Source organism: Notolepis coatsorum (genome assembly GCF_963971535.1).
Source record: "Notolepis coatsorum genome assembly, chromosome: 8".
NCBI lineage: Eukaryota > Metazoa > Chordata > Actinopteri > Aulopiformes > Paralepididae > Notolepis > Notolepis coatsorum.
This window is the reverse complement of record NC_140172.1, coordinates 48,399,817-48,424,520: the sequence shown is the minus strand read 5'-3', so window position 1 is coordinate 48,424,520 and position 24,704 is coordinate 48,399,817. Positions and strand designations below refer to the sequence as shown.

The window sequence follows — 24,704 nt, the reverse complement described above, 5'->3', positions numbered from 1 at the left end:
TGTGGACAGCGACTCCTACAGGTCGGTTGTTGCGCCTGTACAGCAGAATCAGAAAGCAACAGGGGCAGCGTGAGCCTCCCACGCGTTACTCCTCGCCGCTGAGAGATCGCGCTGTCTGGTGAAAAGATGCGACGGCTGCCTCCTTGTGTACTGGAGGGGACACGTGATGCAAGGCTTGGTCCACATTGCAGCCGACCAGTGGGAGGCATAGTCTAACAACGTTCGAGACAGGGGATCGTAGAATTGGATAATACGAAATTGGGATGGGAGAAAAATAGAAAAATGGGGAGAAAAAGTAGATGAAAAAAAATAGAAATCCCTAAAATGAAAATACCCTATTAAAGCACAAGTACCTCAAAAGTGTACTTAATTATTAAAAAATACTGTTTTGTATTGATAGCTCACTGCCATACTTTCTTTCATCCCATTTCCCCATGGATCTATAACATAAAATCATATTTTACTCCCCATACACACAGTTATAGACGCACATTCTGGTATGTACAGAGCTTCACTTTGTGCCTGCCTGTAAAACACAACCTTTCTTCATGATCCCCCCCAATCCCATTCCTCATTTTTCATCTTCTGTTCTTTAGCCCCACAGGGTCATATTATTCAAAACTCCTCTCGACAATTTAACCCTTTCACTACCACTCTACCGAAGGGTTATCCCTTTCACTGCGACAATACAGAAGGTTAACCCTTTCACAACCACACTACAGAAGGTTAACCCTTTCACTACCACACTACAGACAGTTTTCTGTAGTGTGGTAGTGAAAGGGTTAAAAGCTAGAGCCTCTACACTTGGTGTTCAGCTTTTTGAACAATCGTAAATGTTTTTATCCGTCTGTCTGTGAATGAACAAGATATCTAGTAAAGTAACAGCCAGATAGATTGCCATGTCATTTGCACATTAATGACCCCAAGGGGAAGAAACCTATTAATTTGGGTGACACCGTGTTGATTGTAAATCACAAAACTTGCTGTGAAAATGGTGATTACATGTAACACTACACAAGGATTAAATGTCCCCGATGACATCACTGGTGGCTATATCCAAACTAATCAATAACTGTCAAACTAAATTAATGTGTGCAAAAAGGTTTAGAGAATACGGTGAGCTTAGAGTTTTTGTGTGAGATTGTGTGCAAAATAAACCAACGTTGTTTTTAGTGAAGTGCCCCTTTAAGACTTTACCTTTTCCTCTGCTTTTTCTTCCCTTATTCTCTTTGCATTATTCAACCTCCTGGTAGCGCGTCTTACAACTCTTCTAAACGGCCTCCAGGCACCAGTCTGTGGCTGCTGCCCAAAGCTCCCCAGTGGTGAGGATGGGTCCAATGCAGAGGAATAATTCCCCCACCGGGATTAATAAAGTATAATTTAACATAATTTAACAACAACCCTTTTGATGAGCTTGGGCTTTGATGCTCACTCCAACCCTTTCTGTCATCTCCTTGTTCTCACTGACTTATACATGGCCATTCTTTGAACTGATGTTTCTCTTACATATATTTTCATCATGTCCCCCCGAACCCATATTATTTCTTTAATTTTTTCCCCCCTTCCTGCTCCATAGATGTATAGTCTTATCCTCATACTCATTAACCTACCCTCCTTTCTTGATCCTCCAATCACAACTGTGGCAACAGTTTGAGATAGGTCAATTTAAAGGCTAGAGCCTCCAAACGTGGTGTACAGCTTAAAGGGATAGTACAGATTTTTGGAAACCGAGCCCTATTTCCTATTGATGATGTTGATTGGTAGAATCCTTTCTCAGCACAATCCATGCTGTTCCTCCAATTTCACTCTGGCTAGTTAGCCACAAACTAATGCAAAATCAGTGGGGTCAAGTTCCTGTCTGTACAAGCTGACTGAAGCTAAATTAAATCTACTTTGTGTGCACTGTAGTACTTTTCAGTGAGCTTCAGTCAGCGTGTACAGACAGGAGCATGACCCCATTGATTTTCAATTGGTTTGTGGCTAACTATCTGGACTCAAGATAATCCATAAATCTTCTGAGCAGTTTCATGTAGGAAATATTTTCTACTGAAGTACACCCCTGTTCATTATTATAGGGATGTACTTTGGTAGAAAATAGTTCCTATATGAAACTGCTCACTGCTGAAACTGCTCACAACGAGGTATGTGGATTATCTGTCGAGTAACCTGGTCATGATTTCCGGAAAGAGACATTGTTTTTGAGTTTTTCAAATGTATTTTTTAGTGCTTTAAGCACCACAAACCGAGTGCCATTCAGCTCCATTTGTATTGGAGTGACGACAGATATCTCTAGGGCAGATATCTCTATGGCAAATGATCTCCAAAACTATGCAAATCACACTGGAAATATGGATGAATAGATAGCACTCTTGGAAAGGGAAAATATATTTTCATTTATTTTGGGCAAACTGCCCCTTTAAGACTACCCTAAATGGTCAATCTTATGGTTATGTCATTGTTGTTGTTGTTGTTGTTGTTGTAGCGGTGACAGTGGCTCAGGAGCTAGAGCGGTCTTCTTGTAATCGGAAGGTTCCCAGTTAGATTCCGGCTCCTTCCGGCAGCACGTACTGTAGTAGAAGTGTCCTGGAGTAAGACACTTAACCCCTGACCATGAGCAGGTCGGTACCTTGCATGGTTACATCCACCGTCAGTGGGTGTGGGTGAGTGAATGGGTGAATGTGAGGCGCACAACTTGTAAAGCACGTTGGATAAAAGTGCTATATATATGCAGTCCATTTCCTCTTACCTTGCTCTTCCAATCACTCCATCTTCCAACTAAATTGATTCAGCTACTCCTTCAACACTCAGGCCAGAGTCCTCAGAGAGAGAGAGAGAGAAGGTCAAAATGTCATGACATGTTGCCACATACAGGTATGGGTCCTTGTCCATTATTCATGTACTGCTGCCAGAATAGAATAAACTAAATAATGTGTCACTGTCTACTGTGTGTGTGCGTGTGTGCGTGTGTGTGTGTGTGTGTGTGTGTGTGCGTGTGTGTGTGTGTGTGTGTGTGCGTGTGTGTGTGCGTGTGTGTGTGTGTGTGTGTGTGTGTGCGTGTGTGTGTGCGTGTGTGTGTGTGTGTGTGTGTGTGTGTGTGTGTGTGTGTGTGTGTGTGTGTGTGTGTGTGTGTGTGCGTGCGTGCGTGCGTGTGCGTGTGTGTGTGTGTGTGCGCGTGCGTGTGTGTGTGTGTGTGTGTGTGCGTGTGCGAGTGTGTGTGTGTGTGTGTGAGTGAGTGAGAACAGAACAGAGAATACCCCGTTGCTTGGCTACAAAAAGCATCATTAAGCACAATTATCAGCCACTTCTCCTGTCACTGAATCAGCTTCATTGCAGAATTTTAAACAAAGTAACAACAACAATAACAACAACAGCTGATAGATCCAGAGCAACAGAACAGGCTGGGGGTAGGAGGGGGAGTTGGAGAAGGTCAAAGCAAAGAGATGAGATAGAGGAAAGGAAGGAAGGGAGAATGAAGATGAGGTTGGGGATGGGGGTATTTCTTCATCTATATAATTTAATGGAGCTGTGATTAACACAGCACAATGATTCAATGTCCCCAATGATATCACTGATGGCCATATTTAAACTCATTGGCTCTCAATAACTGTCAAACTGAATGAATGTGTGCAAAACTGTTTTTGGATGTGTGTGAGATTATGTGCAAAATAAATAGTTTTTTTTGTGAAGTGCCCCTTTAATAGAAATGCATGCTAAACACACAGCAACAGCAGCTGGCTCCTCTTTCTCCGCTCCCACTCAGTTATTGGTCTAGATTGGGAACATTTGAGGATTGGAAAAACTCTAATATTTTACCAGTAGGCTACTTTTCATTCATTCAATCTTTATTTAATCTCGAAGGATCATTGAGAGCAAGCTCTCATTTACAATAACGTCAAGAAACACAGCATAATAAATACAAAAAATAAACAATGTAGAAAAAGAAAGGCAATCAATTAAAAATTTAAAATAATTAAAAACAACTGCAGACTGTGGTGAAATGGTTAGTATTAAAGATTTAAACTGACCAATAGATACTAATGAATTGAGTTTAAAGTGCATTGCAAAACGTTCCATGAGTCTGGGGCACAGACGATTTTCCTAATTCAGTGCAAACTCTGGGAACCTTAAGTGTAAGCCATTCATCAGAGCGAGTATGATAAGGTCCGGAGCTCCAGTCCAGGAAGTGGTAACAATAGCTGCGCTATTAGTGTTAGTCAAAATAATCGATTGACATTTTGTAATAGTAATAATAATCTCTTGCAGTCATTAGACTGTGATACATATCGATATGGATAAAAACACTATTAAGGGTTCACACTGACTCTAAGATAGTTTTAAATGAATATAGATTACATTTGGTGTTTGGATCAAATTTGTGCATAATGATGAATGCATGAGACTGCAGTGACTTAGAATTCCTTTCCAGATAGGTTAATCTCTAGGTTTCTCTCAACCATCCAGGCTCTGTTGCAAGTAAAAATATCCCTCTCTCTGTTCTTAATGATAATAGCCTAGTTCTAAATGGATGAAAGTGGCACACAGACTTATCCACCATAGCTACTGATGAACAAAAACTTTAGTCTCTCACCCTGACACATAAACAGTAGTCTCATTACACTGAATTGTCATTTTAATTAAGAATGCATGCATGAATTAATGTGTAATTCTGAGTAAATAGGACAACGGAAATGAATATGTAATAATAAGCACACACACACACACACACACACACACACACACACACACACACACACACACACACACACACACACACACACACACACACACACACACACACACACACACACACACACACACACACACATACTTAAAAGATTTCTGTCCACCTACACTACAAAGAGGCAAGCGATATACATAAACATTGCAGAGTCAGCCAGATATGCAGAGACCTTTTCATTACACATGCACTCAATTTACATTCAAACTAAATTAGGCAGATAACACAATAATAAATACAATGGGCTGTTCTGTGCACTTGTATCGAATGCACACGCTTGCATTTCACGTGCACAGGATTGTAGACTAATTAAAGTTAACACCCTAGCCTGGTCCCTAGATTAGGCCATGGTATTGTCATTAAAAGCGCAATTAATTGTAGCTCTAAAATTTGTATTTATGTTATCAAATGTGGTGGTTTGATAATTCACCCAAGAGTGAATTACCTATGCCCCTGTGGCATTTTATCAGTGGCGGAAGAAGTACAGTTCCTTTTCTTAAAATAGTCAAATAGATAAAATAGTATTTCTTAGGCCCATTAACTCCAAGCGGAGCATAGGCCATCAACGACACTTCTCCATCCAGCACGGCTTTGGGTTGTCTTCTCCGCCTCTCACCAGCTGGTACCATCTCTCTTCAGCTCTGCCTCAGTGTCCCGCCTCCAGCTGTTTTTGGCCCTTCCTCTCTTCCGCTTCCCCTGGGGGTTCCACGTCAGGGCCTGGCGTGTAATGGTAGCTGCTGGTTTACGCAAGGTGTGGCCAATCCTTCCCCACGTCCGTCCGCTCTCTACTGGCCTCTGGCTCCCTCTCGGCCACAGCTCCTTATGGCCACCTGATTCTGAAGATGCGCCTCAGACAGCTGTTAATGAATGTTTGGGTCTTCTGCAACGTCTTTTTGTCATTCTCCATGTCTCTGAACCATAGAGAAGGACGTTTTTAACGTTGGAGTTGAAGATGCGCACCTTTCAGCAAAGGGAACAGCAAAGGGAAGGGTGCAAGAATATACACACAGGTTAATAAAGAGGTAAAGAAACGTATTAGAAAGGACAAAAGGGCCCACATAGACAACCTGGCACAACATGCAGAAACAGCTGCAGCACAGGGAAATATGAAGGACTTCTACATGATCACCAGGAAGCTAGCAGACATGTTCCATCAGACAGAGAAGCCAGTGAAGGATAAACAGGGAAACCCAATTTCTACCATTCAGGACCAGCAGAGAAGATGGGCCGAACACTTCAAATAAGTCCTGAATCAACCTCTCCCAGTAGAAAGACCAGACATACCACCAGCAGACATAGTTCTACCAGTAAACTGTGAGAAACCCAGCAAGGCAGAGATCAGAAAGGCTATCAATGAAGACAGGAAAATCTGCAGGGCCGGATGGAATACCAGCAGAGGCAATCAAGGCCGACCTAACAACCACCACGGACATGCTTCACAGCCTCTTCACCAAAGTATGGGAGGAAGAGAAAGTGCCAGAGAACTGGAGGGAGGGAGCTATCATCAAAATTCTGGAAAAAGGAGACCTCACCAGCTGTAACAACTACAGGGGAATCATGCTTCTCTCTGTACCAGGCAAAGTCCTGAACAGAATTCTACTGGAGAGAATGAAAACAGCAGTTAATCCCCTGCTCCGAGACCAGCAGGCAGGCTTCTGGAGTAATAGATCATGTACTGACCAGATTGCCACCATACGCATCATAGTAGAACAATCAATAGAATGGAACTCCTCCCTAAACATCAATTTCATCAACTATGAAAAGGCATTTGATAGCGTGGACAGAGAGACCCTGTGGAAGCTAATGAGGCACTACAGTGTCCCTGAAAAGATCATCTCCCTGGTCCGGAACACCTACCAGGGAATGTCCTGCAGGGTCTTACATGCAGGCCAGATGTCAGACAGTTTTGAGACCACCACAATAGGAAGGAAAAACGGCATACAGTGGACCCTCTGGGAACAACTCGATGACCTGGATTTAGCTGATTATCTGGCCCTCCTGTCACACAACCATAATCACATGCAGGTCAAGACCACCCAGCTATCAATAACATCCCTTGAAACAGGCCTCGGGATCAACAAAGAGAAGACAAAGCTGATGAGGATTAATATCCCGACCATACCTGTCACCATAGATGACAGACCCATCAAAGAAGTCAACTCCTTGGCAACATTATCGATAAGCAGGGTGGCACAGACAGCGATGTCACTACCAGGGTAGGCAAAGCTAGAGCAGCCTTCATTATCCAAGTTTCTCAAGTTTTCAAGTTTCTTTAATAGTTGTCATACAGAAGTACAGAATACTTTCATACAAAATGCTTCTTACTGTTACGCTCCAGAGACTGTGCTAGACAAGATAGTATCAAATAACATAGTATAGCATGTAAATTAGAAGTAGAAGATGAGGTCACAGTGTTCAGTATAGACATATGTACAATGTTCGATGCAGAGTAGACGTAACTGAGTTACCATATAATATACAATACTATGCAGTGTACTAATGTACAATACTATATAGTGCAAAGCAGAAATGGGATGAGGTACAATTTAGGTACAATTTACAGTAAGGTGTACGAGTTGTAGTGCAATCCTTCATCAATAAATATAAAGTGTGAGGAGTGGGTGCTACAGTGTGTTTGTTTAAAGTGAGTGTGTGCTATAAAGTGTGGGGAGTGGGTGCTACAGTGTGTTTGTTTAAAGTGAGTGTGTGCGTGTGGATGTGTGTGCTATGTGCGTTTGATGGTTGTTGTTGTGTAGTGTTCATTGTTCGTTGAGCAGCCTGATGGCCTGGGGATAGAAGCTTCTTCTGAGTCTTTCTGTGCTCGCCTTGAGACTCCGGTATCGCTTGCCTGACCGCAGCAGTTCAAAGAGGCAGTTGTTCGGGTGACTGGAGTCTTTAATGATTCTCTTAGCCTTGCCCCTGCACCGCTTGTTGTAAATGTTCTGGAAAGTGGGGAGCCCCCCTCCAATTGTGCGTTCGGCTGAACGTGTCACTCTTTGTAGTCTGCTTCGGTCTTGTGCAGTGCTATTCCCAAACCAGGAGGTGATGTTGCCAGTCAGGATGCTCTCTATTGTACATGAGTAGAAGTTCTTAAGGATCTTCTGACTGACTTGGAACTTCCTTAGGCGCCTGAAGAAGTAGAGGCGTTGTCGTGCCTTCTTCACAACACTGTCAATGTGTGTGGTCCATGTCAAGTCCTCGGATATGTAGGCTCCGAGGTACTTAAAGCTGTTGACTCTCTCAACCGGTGCCCCGTCGATGCTGAGGGGGCTGTAGTCCTTGACCCCCGACCTCCTGAAGTCCACAATCATCTCCTTTGTTTTGCTGACGTTCAGGGAGAGGCTGTTTTCCTGGCACCATCCCGCCAGGACCTTGACCTCTTCCAGGTAGGCCCTCTCGTCGTTGGCAGAGATCAGGCCCACCACCACTGTGTCGTCAGCAAATTTGATGATTGTGTTGCTACTCCGCTGAGCCACACAGTCGTGTGTGTACAGGGAGTAGAGGAGGGGACTCAGAACACAGCCCTGGGGGGCCCCTATGTTGAGGGTGATGGATGAGGAGGTGCAGTTGCCTGCTCTCACCACCTGGGGTCTGCCCGTCAGGAAGTCCAAGACCCACTGGCAGAGGTCATAGTTCAAGCCCAGGTCCCTGAGCTTGGCTATGAGTTTGGAGGGGACTATGGTATTGAATGCTGAGCAGTAGTCGATGAATAGCATTCTCACATAGTTCCCCTTCCTCTTGTCCAGGTGTGATGCTGCTGTGTGCAGCACATGGGCTATGGCGTCCTCCGTGGACCTGTTGGGGCGGTATGCAAATTGCAGGGGGTCCATGTTGATGGGGAGGGAGGAGCAGATGTAGCCCTTTACTAGCTTCTCAAAGCACTTCATGGCTATGGAGGTGAGAGCTACAGGACGTAGTCGTTGAGGCAAGCAGGCTTGGATTTTTTGGGTACAGGGATAATAGTGGACTTCTTCAGGCAGGTGGGGATGACAGCCTGTTCTAAGGACAGGTTAAATATGTCAGTGAATACCGGGCCAGTTGGTCGGCACAGACTTTTAGGACGCGGCCAGGGATGCCGTCCGGTCCTGCTGCCTTCCTGATATTCACTTTTTTAAAGGTCCGCCTCACCTCATGCTCTGTTACCCTGAACACTGAGTCTCCATCAGCAGCAGACCCCCCCCCCCCCCATTGCCGTGGCTTGTGGGCTGGTGTTGTTATTACCAGCATCAAACCTCGCATAGATTTGAGGTCATTTGCTAAGGAGATGTCACTGTTCAGTTTGAGGGAGGTGCCTTTGTAGTCTGTCATCGTTTTGAGCCCCTGCCACATAGCTCTGGAGTCAGCCTGTTCAAACTGGAGTTCAATTTTATCCCTGTAGCGCCGTTTTGCCTCTGTCACTGTCCTCCTTACGTTGTATCGCGCCACCTTGTGGTCATTCATGTTGCCTGCCACCAGGCCGCCGTTGTAAGCTTTGGTGCGCGCTTTCAGAGCTTCACAGACGGATTTGTCTACCCAGGGTTTTTTATTTGGGTAAACTCTAATTGTGGTAGTGGGGATTGTTTCTTCCACCAAAGTACGAACAAAGTCCAGCACTGTCTCCGTGTAGACATTAATGTTATCTGTGTCGCGGAACACGCTCCAGTCTGTGCACTCAAACGCAGCCTGGAGCGTCTCCCCCGACTCCACATCCCATTTCTGCACCTCTCGCGAGACTACAGGAGTGCTCTTGATTCTTTGTTTATATTTTGGTGAAAGAAAGATGGCCGCGTGATCAGACTTACCAAAGCCACTAGCAGAATGAGCCTTGTAGCCACCCTTGAATTGCGTGTAACAGTGGTCTAAGATGTTACCGCCTCTGGTGTTACAAGTCACATGCTGATAGAAGTCAGGCAAAACCTTTCTCAGATTGGCGCTATTGAAATCACCCACTACTACAGGCGGCAAGCACACCTGCCCATTTGTTTGGTGTCTGAGAAACTGTGTTTCATTTGCTTTAATTGAGCTTAGGTTCTTAAAAGCTTGATGGTTTTACGTTTGTCTTGGTTATACTTTAAAAAAGCTTTTGAAGATATATATATACTTGAGGCATATACTTTAAAAAGTTATCCAGATGCCTCCTAAGAAGAAAGAGATGGATCCGGAGAAGGAAGACATATCGGCTGTCATGAATAGACTGGAAGAGATGGAAATAAACATCAGTGCAAACATGGACGAAAAAATGTGTCAGATGCAGAACAAGATTGCAGACCAAATTGACGCACTTCGTAAGTCAATAGATGGCAAGATTGACAAAAAAATTGACGCACTACGTGTGTCCATAGATGGCAAGATTGACGAAATGCGTGCGTCTTTGGAGGTGAAAATAACGGCGGAAATAACGCAGAAGATTAAGGACACAAAGAAGGATATGACGGGCTACGTTGACCAGAATGTGGGTGTTATGGTACAGAGAATGACCGACATCGAGAGGAGTGTGAAGGAAAGAACCCCGCAACTCAGTCCATTTGACCCGGACGTCTCCTTGATAATTGTTGGATTACCCCAGGAGAGTGACGAGAGCAGCGAGGACCTGAAAACCAATATAGGGGCACTGCTGCGTGATGGCCTTGGATGTGAACCAGTTCCTGACGTAGTCGCGGTGGAGCGTCTCCGAGCCAGGGGAGCTAAACCGGGGCTCGTGAAATTGGAGCTCCGGTCTCTACGTGAGAAGATAGCAGTGCTTCGCTTGAAACGCAACCTTAAGGAAAATGAAAAGTACCAGCGTGTTTACGTGTCTGCAGCGAAGTCACACACAGAACGGCTGGTCGACCTCAACTTCAGAACGCTTCTTAAAGGAATTCCAACGGGGAAGGATTACTTTCTGACGGGGAATGGACGCTTAATGAAACGGCCCCCACCTGAAGAGGACAGTTGAGAAGGGCAAGCCCAGCCCCTGGTATCTGTGAGTAAAGAATTTCGACTAGTACACTGGAATGTTAATGGATGGACATCATCAAACCGTGAACTTAGAACTGTTCTGCTAAACTCGTTAAAGCCAGATTTTATTTCCTTGAATGAGACTCATCTTTCTACAGACTTGCTTGAGTTCAATGGCTTCACCTGGTTTGGTTATAATTGGGTTGCTCACAGAAGAGCGGTTAAAGCCTCTGGCGGCGTTGGTATCTGTGTAAAGAACACTATTTTTGATACATTCTCAGTTATTATTGTGGACAAAGCCTACGATGGAATTCTCGCTCTACGTTTTGAACACCGGGAGACAAAGTATTCTTTCATTATCATTTCTTGTTATCTGTCTCCGGAAACCTCACATTGGGGACGTAATGCAGACTTTTTCTTTAACCATTTACTGACGTTATTGTATACAGTTAATGCAGATGCTATTTATTTGTGTGGTGATTTAAATAGTCGCATTGCAGATCTGAAAGATTATGTGGAGGCAGATGACATCCCGCCTAGATCCGCTTTAGATCTGACTGTAAATAAACACGGACAATCCTTCATTGAATTTTTAAAAGACTCAAAATGCTGTGTAGTAAATGGGAGATTAAACGCTGACAAAGATAATTTCACTTCAATTTCTATAAAGGGGAGAGCTGTTGTGGACTACATTGTAACTCCTCACGTTGACTTGAAATCATGCATTGAATTTAGTGTTTATACACCATCTGAACTTGTTGGCTCTGAAGGTGCAAATCTTATTGATATCCATAGTAGATTACCTGATCATTCAGTACTATGCTTACACTTTCGGGCCGGTGACTCAGTTAATATCCAGAGCATGGTTGAACCCCTGCAGCAAATCAAACCATGTAATAGACACCTGCCAGCTAATTTTCTTTCCTCTGAGATTTGCCAGGGGGCTTTACTAGATGTCATGGAGCTCTTGAATAACGGTCCGAAAAACCAGGAGAATATTGATCTCTGTTACAATAACTTATGTAGTTTTCTGCATAAAGAAATTGGTCGACACTGTGCTACAAAGAAAGGCGGGTCGCCCAAAAAGTATTTTAAGACCAAACAACCTTATTGGAATAATGAATTAAATGGGCTATGGCTTAATTCAAGGGCAGCCGAAAAATCTTTTCTAAAATGCAAGGAACAGAGTGTGAGAAGAGACTTACTGAATGAATTTAAAGCTTGTCAAACTAAATTTGATAAGAAACTCAGATTTTTCAAACGACGTTTCAAGAGAGGACAAGCTCTCCATATAGAACAACTACAAGTCAGTAATCCCCAGCAATTCTGGAAATAAATAAATAAACTAGGCCCCAAAAAAACCCAGACAGTCCCAATGGAGATTGTATTGGATAACGGTGAATCATGTTTTGAAACTGAGCAGATTCTGAAAAAGTGGGAAACCGACTATAGTAGTCTGTATGCTTGTAGTAGTCACCCTTTATTTGATGATGGTTTCCTGACAGAAATATGTAAGTTAAAATGTGAAGCCGAACTTGGGATGAGCAATAGCCCTACAGGTTGTGAATTATTAAATAGTGACATTACGTTAGACGAGGTACAGAGTGTAGTGGACAGAGCGAAACTGAAGAAAGCTATGGGTATTGAGGAGTTGTCGAACGAGGTCCTTAAAACTCCCTATCTGCTGAATGTATTACACTGTTTATATCAAACTTGTTTTAACACAGGCACCATCCCCTCGATATGGAACAAGTCCATTATTAAGCCCATCCCCAAATCTGCAAAAGCTGACCCTAGAGTCCCACTAAATTACAGAGGTATTAGTTTGATCAGTACAGTTTATAAATTATACTCAAGTGTTCTTAATAATAGATTAAATAAATACTTAGAATATAATGAAATGTTGGTGGATGAGCAGAATGGGTTTAGGGCTAAGAGAGCTTGTATTGATCATGTTTTTGTTTTATCATCGGTGGTGAGAGCCAGATTGGACGAGGGCAAGAATACATTTGTTTGTTTTGTTGACTTTAAAAAAGCCTTTGACTGGATTAATAGAGAGCTTTTGGACTATAAATTAATCTGTTCTGGTATTGATGGACTATTTTATAAGGCTATCAAAAGCCTGTATAAGGCCCCATCTGCCTGTCTGCAGCTGAATGATGTTAGGACCGGCTGGTTCCCCACACCATTCGGTGTAAAACAGGGAGATGTGCTTTCTCCTACTTTATTCGCCCTTTATGTTAATGACCTGGCGCAAGAAATCAAGCAAGCCAATCTTGGTATTCCAATAGATAATATAATCCTAAGTATTTTATTGTACGCTGATGATATTGTTTTGTTTGCAGAAAACGAAGCAAATTTACAAAACATGTTGAATGTTATGAGTTCTTGGTGCATGAAATGGAGACTTGCGATTAACAGTGAAAAAACACAGATTATGCACTTTAGGAAAAAACACGAACAGCAGAGTAGTCATAAGTTTCAATTTGGACCAACGCCTCTGATTTACACACATTCTTATAAATATCTTGGTTTTACCTTTAATGAGTACATGTGCTTCATAGAAGGAAGGAAAATAATGTCTGAGTCAGCAGGAAGGGCGCTAGGGGGCGTGTTGAGTAAAATGAAAGTGTGCACTGACCTTGGGTTTTCAACATATACACAATTATTTGATTCAATGGTGGGTTCTGTTTTGTTTTATGCTGCTGGAGTATGGGGTTTTGATGATGCTCCTGAATGTAATGCGATCCAGAACCGGGCCATAAGATACTTTTTAGGAGTCCATAAATACACACCAAAAGGGGCTATAGAAGGGGACATGGGGTGGGATTCTTGCTTGGTCAAGCAAAAGGGTGAAATGGTGAGGTTATGGAACCGCCTGGTCCAGCTGCCAAATGGCAGGGTGACTAAAAAGATTTTTAATTGGGACAGAGCACACGGTCATCCCTGGTCAAGAGAGATGTCTATGATTTTTTCTTCTACTGACTTGAGTATGATTTTTATGAACAATTTGCAGTGTAAGGTTCACATAATTAAAACAAAATTATCAACAATCCATCAGGATAAGTGGAAGGTGGAGATTTTGAAAAAACCTAAACTTAGAAAATATATTGCAATTAAAAATGAGTATTTTACTGAACCTTATGTAATGTTAAACTTAAAGAGAAGACGGAGGTCTCTGTGTGCCCAGTTGAGGTCTGGCACCCTGCCATTGGCTGTGGAAGTGGGTAGATTCCAGGGTAAACCTGAGGAGGAGCGGCTGTGTGTTCTGTGTGATCTGGGAGTGGTGGAGGATGAATATCATTTTGTTTTTTATTGCCCTTTGTACACCACTTTGAGGAGGGCTTTATTTGAAAAAATTCAAATTGCAAACCCAGATTTGTTTTGGCAGTCTGAGAGCTGTATGTTGAGTTGTTTTTTTGTGGAGGACATCTTCGGTTTTGCAGGATTTTTGGAGAAGGCATGGCACCTGAGACAAAACACACTGTATCCTATATAATTGTATTTGAATTCACCTTGTTTTTCTGTTTTTCTGTTTATTTACATTGAGTACAGCTTGTGTTATATTACGTTTTATTGTATTTTCTTGTATTTTTCTTTTTTTATGGCCATCTTGGTCTATGTCATTTGTTAAGTAATTGGTAAAGTATATTATTATTAGGGCTGTCAGTTTATCGCGTTAATTAGATTAATTAATTACACAGCAAATTATCGCGTTATGAAAATTAACTCAAAATTAATTACACAAAAAAAGTTTTTTTTTTTTTTTTTTTTTTATATATATATATTTTTTTATCTCATACATTCCATAAGAACGTAGAATACACATTACAGACTTTTTTTTATATGGTCCATTTGCATGTTCTTGGTATCTGATTCTAGGGACATATGGATCTCAGGGAATGTATTCCCAGTGTCAGAAATACTGTATCTGTTACTAGGCTTGAGTAAATTGTAATGAACCAAATGAGAATATCAATAAATTTATTTTTTTATCTTTGACTGTGAATAACACTATGCTCAAATTGACCAGGCCTGAAAAATCTAAGCAAATTAATAGATGGAAGATGATTAAACAGAAGGTTTTGTAGATACAGTACTGAATTCTGCCATCCGGACACATGCAATTTGAAATATGATTATAGAATATAGAATATCAGGCATAAAATGGTTATGCGATTAAAATGCGATTAATTAGATTAATTAATTACAAATCCTGTAATTAATTAGATTAATTTTTTTAATCGCCTGACAGCACTAATTATTATATACTTATTGTTATGTGTCTTGTAAGCCCATATGGGCTGGGCATACATCTGTATGTAAGACACGAAAATAAAAAATATCAAATCAATCAATCAAATCAAATCACTACAATGGCGGCGTTAACGTTCGCTGCTTGGATTCTATTTACCTCGTCGTGAAGTCTGGAGAGCGCGACACTATTGCTGGCTTGCGGTGGAATATACACTCCGACCAGGATGATCGCCGTTAACTCCCTCGGGAGGAAGAAAGGACGACACTTGATGGTTATATATTCCATGTCGGGGCAGCAGTGGTTCGATAATTCCTTCACGTTGGCTGGATCGCTCCAATTGTTGTTAAACATGAAGGCGATACCTCCTCCACGCTGTTTGCCGGACTCTGCTGTTCTATCCTTGCGGTGGATGAAGAAGTGATCGGCCGGTTGGATGGCGTGATCTGGGGTTCCTGGCGACAGCCACGTTTCAATGAAGCAGAGAACATTGCAGTCTCTACATATCCTGAAGAACATCTGGGCCACAAGGGAAATAGCTACACCAATGAAAGTGTGCATCTTCAAAATAGTACTCTGGTGGTAAAAGTAAATGTATTCCATTCAAAATACTACTTAAGTCAAATTAAAAGTAAATAAATATTTGATATGAATATTGAATGTACTTATGTATCAAAAGTAAAAGTATGCATTCTACATGAAGTTTGTGTATTCTAGTACTTGGGAGCATTAAAGCCTCCAACCATTGTCCTCTAAAGGTTATGTTAAAGTGGTGTGTGGTCCAGTTTTGCTGCTCTGATTATGTCCTCTTGAAGTTGGCACTTGGCAGTCTTCAAATTTTTAAGTACATAATCTTCATCCATTTTTGCCATGTTATGCTAAATATTTTACTTCAAAGGAACTAGTAAATGATGGGTTCAGATCAATGTAGTAGAGGAAAAAGTACAACGTTCCCTAAAATGAAAATAAAGTACCTTAAAATAATTTGTACTTCCATACAGTGCTTGAGTCACTGTTATGAAGGTGAAACATCCAGAGAACTGTGCACAATCTGTTCCTCACACTTGACCCATTCACACACACCGACGGCAGAGGCAACCATGCAAGATGCCAACCTGTTCATCAAGAGCAATTAGGGGTTAAATGTCTTGCTCAAGGACACTTAGACACTGCAAACCTCCGGATTACCAGACGACTGCTCTACCTCCCTCCCGAACCACTGTCGCCACTATTCTGGAACCATTTGTAGCAGATGCACAAGTCTGGCCCCCTTTTTTTTAAGGAAACACTTTGAGTGCTATTGTCATAGAGTTACACAGGTTTGAACACACTGAAATAAAAGTTTTAATTATTTTGCAAACAGCCTGCAGATCTATCTATCTACTCTACTAGTTATTAGCTGAAAACACTGCTGGGGCCATAGCCTGAAGTCTTACCTATAGAACATGTCCAAAGTTGATAACAATATCACCAAAATAGGGCTGTCAGTTTATCGCGTTAATTAGATTAATTAATTACACAGCAAATTATCTCGTTATGAAAATTTACTCAAAATTAATTAAAAAAAATAAAAAAAGATTTCTCTCTCATTCATTCCATAAGAATGTAGAATAAACATTTACAGACTTTTTCTTTTTAAATGGTCCATTTGCATGTTCTTGGTATCTGATTCTAGGGACATCTATGGATCTCAGGGAATGTATTCCCAGTGTCAGAAATACTGTGTCTGTTACTAGGCTTGAGTAAATTGTAATGAACCAAATGAGAATATCAATTCAATTTTTTTTAATCTTTGACTGTGAATAACACCATGCTAAAATTTTGCCAGACCTGAAACATCTAAGCAAATGAATAAATGGAAGATGATTAAACAGAAGGTTTTGTAGTACTGAATTCTGCCATCCGGACACATGTAATTTGAAATATGATTATAGAATATAGAATATCAGGCCTAAAATGGTTATGCGATTAAAATGCGATTAATTAGATTAATTAATTACAAATCCTGTATTAATCGCCTGACAGCACAAAAAAATTACACATCTTTATGTAATGGTATGTTTAGGCATTTTTCCAAAGATTTGTGAGATGAGTCAACACTACCTCAGTCCCTTCTCCCTCTCCCCCACTCTTGTCACATACACCACCCCCACCCCTTCTCATCCCCTTCTCACACAACAACAGTACGGTACACTTTTACCACTTCTCGGTCTCAGAAAACCAACTCAAGTAAGATGTCATTATTTTCAGAATTTCATTAGCTACACAAATGGTCAATAATTTTCAGCGTCAGTGGTGATTTGTCTGGTCATTGAGAGGCGAAACAGTTTTTCTAAACTGACGCTCGTTGACTGTTTGGTCTTATAACCCAAGATTGGAAGCATGTAGGTCAAGTGGTGTGTCAATCAAAAGGTGGCCATTCTAGCTTTCAACCGATGTGTTGGTTGATAGACAATAGCACAGCGTGACGACTACAGACGGCTGTAAAATGTGTTTTGTGACATGCAACATGCAGGCCGTTAAGTTTAAGGAGCGGGCCATTCTTTATGTGAATCTTTTTTACTTTGGTATTGAACAGAGCAAACATAACAGACATGGAGGTGATATTGATAAACAACATATATGACTTGAGAAACATATTGGATACATACTCTAGATACTCTGCCACCCAATCTAATCTGGAGATTATATATCATGTTCTATCTTGTATAGCTAAATGATTTGTCTCAAATTATTGTTTTTTGTATGATTCCAGTACACTGATAGCTGCTTCTATATTTGCAAGAGATATTGTGTTCATGTTTTTGTACATTACTCTTTGTGTGTATTGCTTTAATATAAGATAAGATAAGATATTCCTTTATTGATCCCCTTGGGGAAATTCAGGCATCATAGCAGCACGGGGGAGGGGGGGTACAGGTAGTAAAAACAAGCAGTGTAAACAATATAACAAGTCAATATAATTAACTAACTAACTCACTGAAATATACAGTATTCACATACTGTAAGGTGCAGTATGCATAAGGTAGTGTTATTGTCCTTTTTAGGTTCCTAGTAGTTGTAGTTGGATGTCTGGCAGCAGTCCCTGCCCACTGTTATGGAGCCTGATGGCAGCTGGTATGAAGGACTGGCCGAGGCGGTTAGTTGAGTGTCGGGGGGGGGGGGTATGAGTCTGTGACTGAACATGCTTCTCATCTTGACTAGCTCGTCGAAGAGAGGGTGGGAGGGATTCTCCAGGATAGCAGCCAGCTTCCTTCTCATCCCCCTCTCTGCCATCACCTCTAGTCTGACCAGCTCGACTCCCACCACGGAGCTAGCCTTCCTCACCAGCTTGTTCAGTTTGTTGGTGTCCCTCGAGTTGATGTATCCCCCCCAGCATGCCACAGCATAGAAGAGGACGCTGGCCACTACAGACTGGTAGAATGACTGCAGCAGTCTATTGCAAACATTGAAGGACCTGGAAATATGCCTTGGCCTCCTCTGCTGATTAGATTATCCAGTCAAAGGATTTTAAGGATTCTGATGAAGGCCTTGTAATGTCTTGTTTTGTTTTTTTAATGGATACAATTCTTAATAATTGTTTTTATTTTATTACTTTCTCTCACTCCTCAGAGACCTGAGGTACGGAAGCCATAAGAGGCCATACATTCATACATTTTATTTACTCCGTTTTCCCGTGATAACGAGTTAATTTAATTTGTTTTCCCGAGATAACGGGATAATTTTCTCGAGATCTCGAGAAAACTAAACGATAGTCTAGTTTCTAGTATATTAAATCACTGCAGGAAACATCATTCAGTGTAGCAATGTCAATGTGGATTCACTCGTCCAAACCCTGTTGGCATGCATCACAGTCACGAAAGGGCTAGAGGAGCAGGAGGATATTGATCACCGCGTCACATATCTCTTCAATCAAGGCCTGACACAGGCTGAAATAGCTTTACGCCTTGCTGTTACAGATAATATACATACACATTAGTGTGCGTCATCTAAGAAGACGGTTAGCAAGGCTTCAGCTTTACCGGCGGCGCAATCAAAGTGAGCTCTCAAAGAGCAGCTACGGGAGGCTGCAACTTGAAACTGGCCCCCGTAAATGTCCAAACCCCCCCCCCCCTCCAAATGTACAGTTTCCTCCCCCTCGTATGTATATATTCTCTGTTAGGATCTCTGTTTAACAGTACTGTATACTTGCATATCTTGTATGTCACAAATGTACCAGAACTGTATACCTGTATGTCATGTACCCCCCTGAAATAAAATAATCCGTTATCACGAGAAAACTATCTTTGTTATCTCGAGATAACGAAATAAATAAATCCGTTATCACGAGAAAACTATCTTTGTTATGTCGAGATAACAAAATAATAAGTCGTTATCACGAGAAAACAGACTTTGTTACAGTATCTCGAGATAACGAAATAATAAGTCGTTATCACGGGAAAACGGAGTAAATAAAATGTATGAATGTATGGCCTCTTAGGGCTTCCGTACTGAGGAAGTCACAGTGTAATATATTACTATATATCTGTAGCTATATACTGTATGTATGTATATATATATATATATATATATATATATATATATATATATATATATATATATATATATATATATAATAGATATACGCATCAAAAAAAATTAACAAAGCACAATACCAAGAGTGGAGGACAGGAGGTGTGGAGGACATGAGGTGTGTGGAGGACAGGATATGTGGAGGAGATCACAGAGAGAGAGAGAGAGAGAGAGAGAGAGAGAGAGAGAGAGAGAGAGAGAGAGAGAGAGAGACACTGGCACAGAGAGACACAGAGAGGAACAGGAAAGAAGCGTGCAGCCTTTTCTCCCTCTCATCTCATTATGCCTTGTATCTCCCTGAAGGTGCAGTAGACCATGAATTAGAAAGAACTGAGCTCTTGTTCTTTCTGCTGAACAAAAGAGAGAGCGAGAGAGAGAGAGAGACAGATAGAGAGAGAGAGAGAGAGAAAAAGAGATGGGGGAGGGAGAGCCAAACAAGACAGATAATAAGTGGGATGGAATTGGGTGGAAATGGAACCGTTTGGGGACAGAGTGTCTCTTGAACTTCAAAGGCCACAGTGTTTCAATAAAGGATTAAGAAAATACATTACATAGCCTCTATGCCCGCAATGCATTACAGCTACTGTCATTAACGACCATCTGACTCCCATCCAGCAACCAGGTCCATCCAGTCTCACAGAGGAAAAGAGGGAGGAGTTCATGAAAAGAACATTCAGCAAAGCAGTGATAAGTAAACAATCAAATAAATTAATAAAGCAGTGGGTTTCAACCTTCTTGGCTCATGATCACCCCTCCCCTCCCGAAATAACAACCAACAGTGACAGCAAGTAATTTGTATTTCTTTCCATTTTTCAGTTTGTTTCATTTGATTACACGGCCAGATTGTTTCAACAAGTACAACAAATAACAGATAATGTGTCATCCAGGTGGCTAACCTACTGTAAGGTGTGACTGACACTGACACATCCATTATATTATATTCATTATTTATTCATTATAATATAATTCATATTCATTATTTTTATGAATAATCTGCAGTGTAAGGTTAATATAATTAACCCAAAATGATTAACAATCCATCAGGATAAATGGAAGGTGGGGATATGGAAGAAACGTAAACTTAGAAAATATGTTGAAATTAAAGATGATTTTTTTACTGAACCTTATGTAATGTTAAATTTAAAGAGAGGACGGAGGTCTCTGTGTGCCCAGTTAAGGTCTGGCTGTGGAAATGGGTAGATTCCAAGGTACATCTGAGGAGGAGAGGTTGTGTGTTCTCTGTGATCTGGGAGTGGTGGAGGATGAATTTCATTTAATTTTTCACTGCCCCTTGTACATCGACTTGAGGAGGGTTTTATTTGAGAAAGTTCAATTTGTAAATCCGGATTTGTTTTGGCACTCTGAGAGTTGTATAGTTGTTTTTTTGTGGAGGAGATTTTCAGTTTTGCAGGATTTTTGGAGAAAGCATGCCACTTGAGACTAAACACATTATCCTATATAATATTATATGAATTCCTCTTGTTTCTTTGAAGTACATTGTTTACAGCTTGTTATGATGAATTGAAAATGGGGGACCCTGATGTAAACAAGACGAAAGTCTTTCTCTGGTCTGCATCTCCTTAACAATTGTGTGTATTGAGCTGTGCTGTATTGTACCCATTCTGCAATCTGTTAATACAATTTTCAATCAATCAATCAATCAATCAATGTTTTATTTTGTTTTATTTTTTGTGGCCATCTTGGTCTATATACTTATTGTTAAGTATACTATATATACTTATTGTTTATGTGTCTTGTAAGCCTATGGGCTGGGCATACATATGTATGTAAGACACAACAATAAAAAATATCAATCAATCAATCAATCTGTAACTGTACTATCGCATAAAATGGTTGTACACATAATACATATATATTGAACAGAAGGGCTGTATAGAGTGAGTCAGGCAAACATAACCAAGGAACAGGAGGGGAAGAACAGATAGATGGATGGGTACTTTCTCTGCAGAGATAGAATTAAGCTGTTCCATTCTGACCTCTGACCTCTCTCCTTTCCTCCATTCTGGCCGTAGTAAATGCTTGTCCTCTTTGAAGTGCTCTCTCGCTCGCTCTCTCTCTCTCTCTCTCTCTCTCTCTCTCTCTCTCTCTCTCTCTCTCTCTCTCTCTCTCTCTCTCTCTCTCCTTTCACAGTTCACACACATTGGCCTAAATACACACTACAGCGCCTCATCTCTCCTCATACCTATTATTTCTCTCTCTCTCGCTCTTCCATTTTCTCCCTTTTTTGCATAAATACACGCACACACACACTCTCTCTCTCTTTCTCTTGCATACACACACACACACACACACTCTCTCTCTCTTCATACCACAACAACCCTGTATCAAACCCTTTTTGCATGCTTTCATGCTTTCTTTCTGCCAATATAGTCTCATACAGCCTCATACTGTAGCTAGCACTGTGATGGCACAGGTGTGCTAGTGAGCATGTGTTTCCTACTGTTTGTTGTATAACAGCTAATTAGGAAGAGTCTGCTGAGCGTTCCATCTCATCAGATAAGAAGCCCTGTTCTGAGCATCATCCAAGACAAGCACTCCCTCTGCCGTTCAGATCTTCATCCATCAGGACTGTACAATATCATGCATCTGTGCATGCCTGCAGGCTACTCCTTTCCCCTTGTGTCAAAATGTGTCCCTTGTTATCAGATGTCAATAGTCTTTGCCATGAATGACTGAACCTGAATCCTTTTCAGGTGCACAATCTCACATTTTAAATTGGAATCTTGACAACCAAACATCCTAATGAAGATGTTGCAATGGCTGCCGGCCAATGAGAAGCGGAGTAGCAGAATTCCAAGATAGAATCATGAGAAAACATTCCAAAACAATCAATGTTTCCATTAGAGGAGACTAGGTATATTGGTATGACAGATGTTGGTATGTTGTAGTTGTCTGTAGTGCTTATCTGACGATTGTCAGATGGCAATATATGAGTCAATATGAACTACGTTCATTTGCAGCAATGGGGACATTAATACATTCAGCAACAAAGGAGAAATACATTTTAACTGTAATTTAAATTTTTTAATCTCACATCAACATGTTATTAATAACAATCATGAGTAATACCAAGCTTTTCTCAACATTGTACAGAATTGGAGCGTTCTACCACTACACAGAAACCAGCCATTTTGTTTGTTTTGTTGCTATTCCTCCAACATGGCCGTGTGTAGCCACTGCTTACTGTGTAGTGGTAGAACTTGTGGCTCTGTTTTTCAGAATCTCACTTGTCTCTCTCTCTCTCTCTCTCTCTCTCTCTCTCTCTCTCTCTCTCTCTCTCTCTCTCTCTCTCTCTCTCTCTCTCTCTCTCTCAAATCTACCAAAAGGAACCTTCAGCCAGGATGTCGGGGATGGACATGGACGGTCTGGTGGACCTCAACGGAACGGGAATCTCTCCGGACAACGGGACCTCCCTCCGGTTCTCCCCGACCTCCAGGTCCACCTCGGTGGCCGCCGCCTCGTTCCCGGGAGGAGGAGGAGGAGGAGGAGCGGGGAACGTTTATGTCTACTTGTGGATCTTCTTCAGTCTGCTGGTGTTCCTCCTGACACTCCTCATCATCTCCCTCTACAGGCTGAAGAACATCATCACCTCCTCCTCGTCCGTCCCGGACTGCGGCAGCGAGACGGGGAGCTCCTTCACCAACATGGAGATCTGCAGCATCTCCTCCTCTCAGAAGTCCACCATCTCCTCACTGTCACACTGAGGGAGGGCGAGAGGAGGCGGCGTGCACGCACATAATACACACACACACAGGTTCACATGCACGCTGGTACACACACACATACTGTACCACACACACATGAACGAACAAATGAACATGTGCGTACACACACACACACACACACACACACACACACACACACACGCACACAACACATATCCTGTAACCCTATATGGTCCACTGACTCCGGTGTGTTGAGGCAGGTTGCTGTCTGAAGGAACTCGGGCTCAGGACAAACGTATCTGACAATGTGAAGAAGAAGAGGTCTTGAATAAGAGAGTGTGTGTGAACTTATTTGAGCCTCTCCTCGATTGTTGAAGATGAGCCACTCTTCTCCGGAACAAGATTCACAATGAAATAATTGTAATGATTGTATCATTGTATATGTTTTTTTCTTTCTCTTTTTTTCAAGCAAATGAATGAATGAATGAATTTATTCACACACACGATACATTACATGTAAGTATCCTCATGTGATACAACAACGTCGCAATTGTGTGCATGTGCCAGGTCTCCCAAGAAGCTATTTAATGCTTTTGGAGGGAGCCTGATCACAGATATAAACAGAATATAAACAACAAAACAATAAACAAAGAACAAAACAAAACATACAACATGGGTAGGTTTACACACCTACCTACTAACTGACATATAACATAGATACATAATACAGACAATTTGTATTCCTAAGTTATAATTTTAATTAGAGATATGATTTAAGCAGTTCCTCTTGATTTTTTAAATGTTTTAAAGGTTTTAGTCATTTTCAGATTCTCGTCAAGCTTGTTCCAGATCTGTGGACCCCTGCATGCTATGCTTAGGCTAGCACAATTGAACCTTCTCCTCTTGCCAAATATAAGATGCTTATTTCTTGTGTTGTGGATGTGCAGTGGTTGGCAGACTGGGACAAGCTCAGACAGTCTGTGATTCATGTTGTTGACAACTTGATACATAATTGATGCGTTTTGATGAATGTTAAATTCAGCAAGCCTCGGGAGACCAAAGCGATGGAACAGAGGTTGTGAGGGCGCTTTATACCCGGACCATGATAGTACTCGTAGTATTTTCTTTTGTAAGCTTTCTAGTTTCTTGAGATGGCTGGGGTAAGTGTTGCACCATATGACATTACAGTAATTAATGAGGGGTTCATACAAGGTTTTGTATAGAGTGAGAAGGGCAGGCAAGGGAAGAAAATGACATATTTTGCAGAATAAGCCAACATATTTGGACAGTTTTGTTTGTAGATATTTTATCTGGCATTTGAAATTGAGTGACTCATCGATGACGACCCCCAGGAATTTTGTGGACACCACTCTTGACAGCTCCTTTCCATTTATTTTTATGCACATGTGATGTGTGCACATCCAATTTGAGTGGAAGACAATAAAGTTTGTTTTGCTGAGATTAAGTGATAATTTGTTGCATTTAAACGTGTCCACTTTTTGTAGTTCTGTGTTGAGTAGATCTTGTAGCTCAAGTG

At 41.5% G+C, this 24,704-nt stretch overlaps 1 protein-coding gene across 3 annotated transcripts in view; it reads left to right on the top strand.

Moving 5' to 3' along the window:
* sertm1 (serine rich and transmembrane domain containing 1) overlaps positions 1-24,590 on the top strand; it is a 27,711-nt gene extending 3,121 nt beyond the window's left edge. Inside the window, exons 2-3 of one of the 3 annotated variants that reach the window (XM_084320836.1) lie at positions 20,097-20,172; positions 22,829-24,590. In XM_084320836.1, the coding sequence (XP_084176962.1) occupies positions 22,844-23,206 (363 nt within the window). In that variant the 5' untranslated portion in view covers positions 20,097-20,172; positions 22,829-22,843 and the 3' untranslated portion in view covers positions 23,207-24,590. The remainder of the gene's footprint in view (positions 1-20,096; positions 20,173-22,828) is intronic. The other 2 variants (XM_084320837.1, XM_084320835.1) reach the window with 2 other exon arrangements.
* The last annotated feature ends 114 nt before the right edge of the window (positions 24,591-24,704 follow it).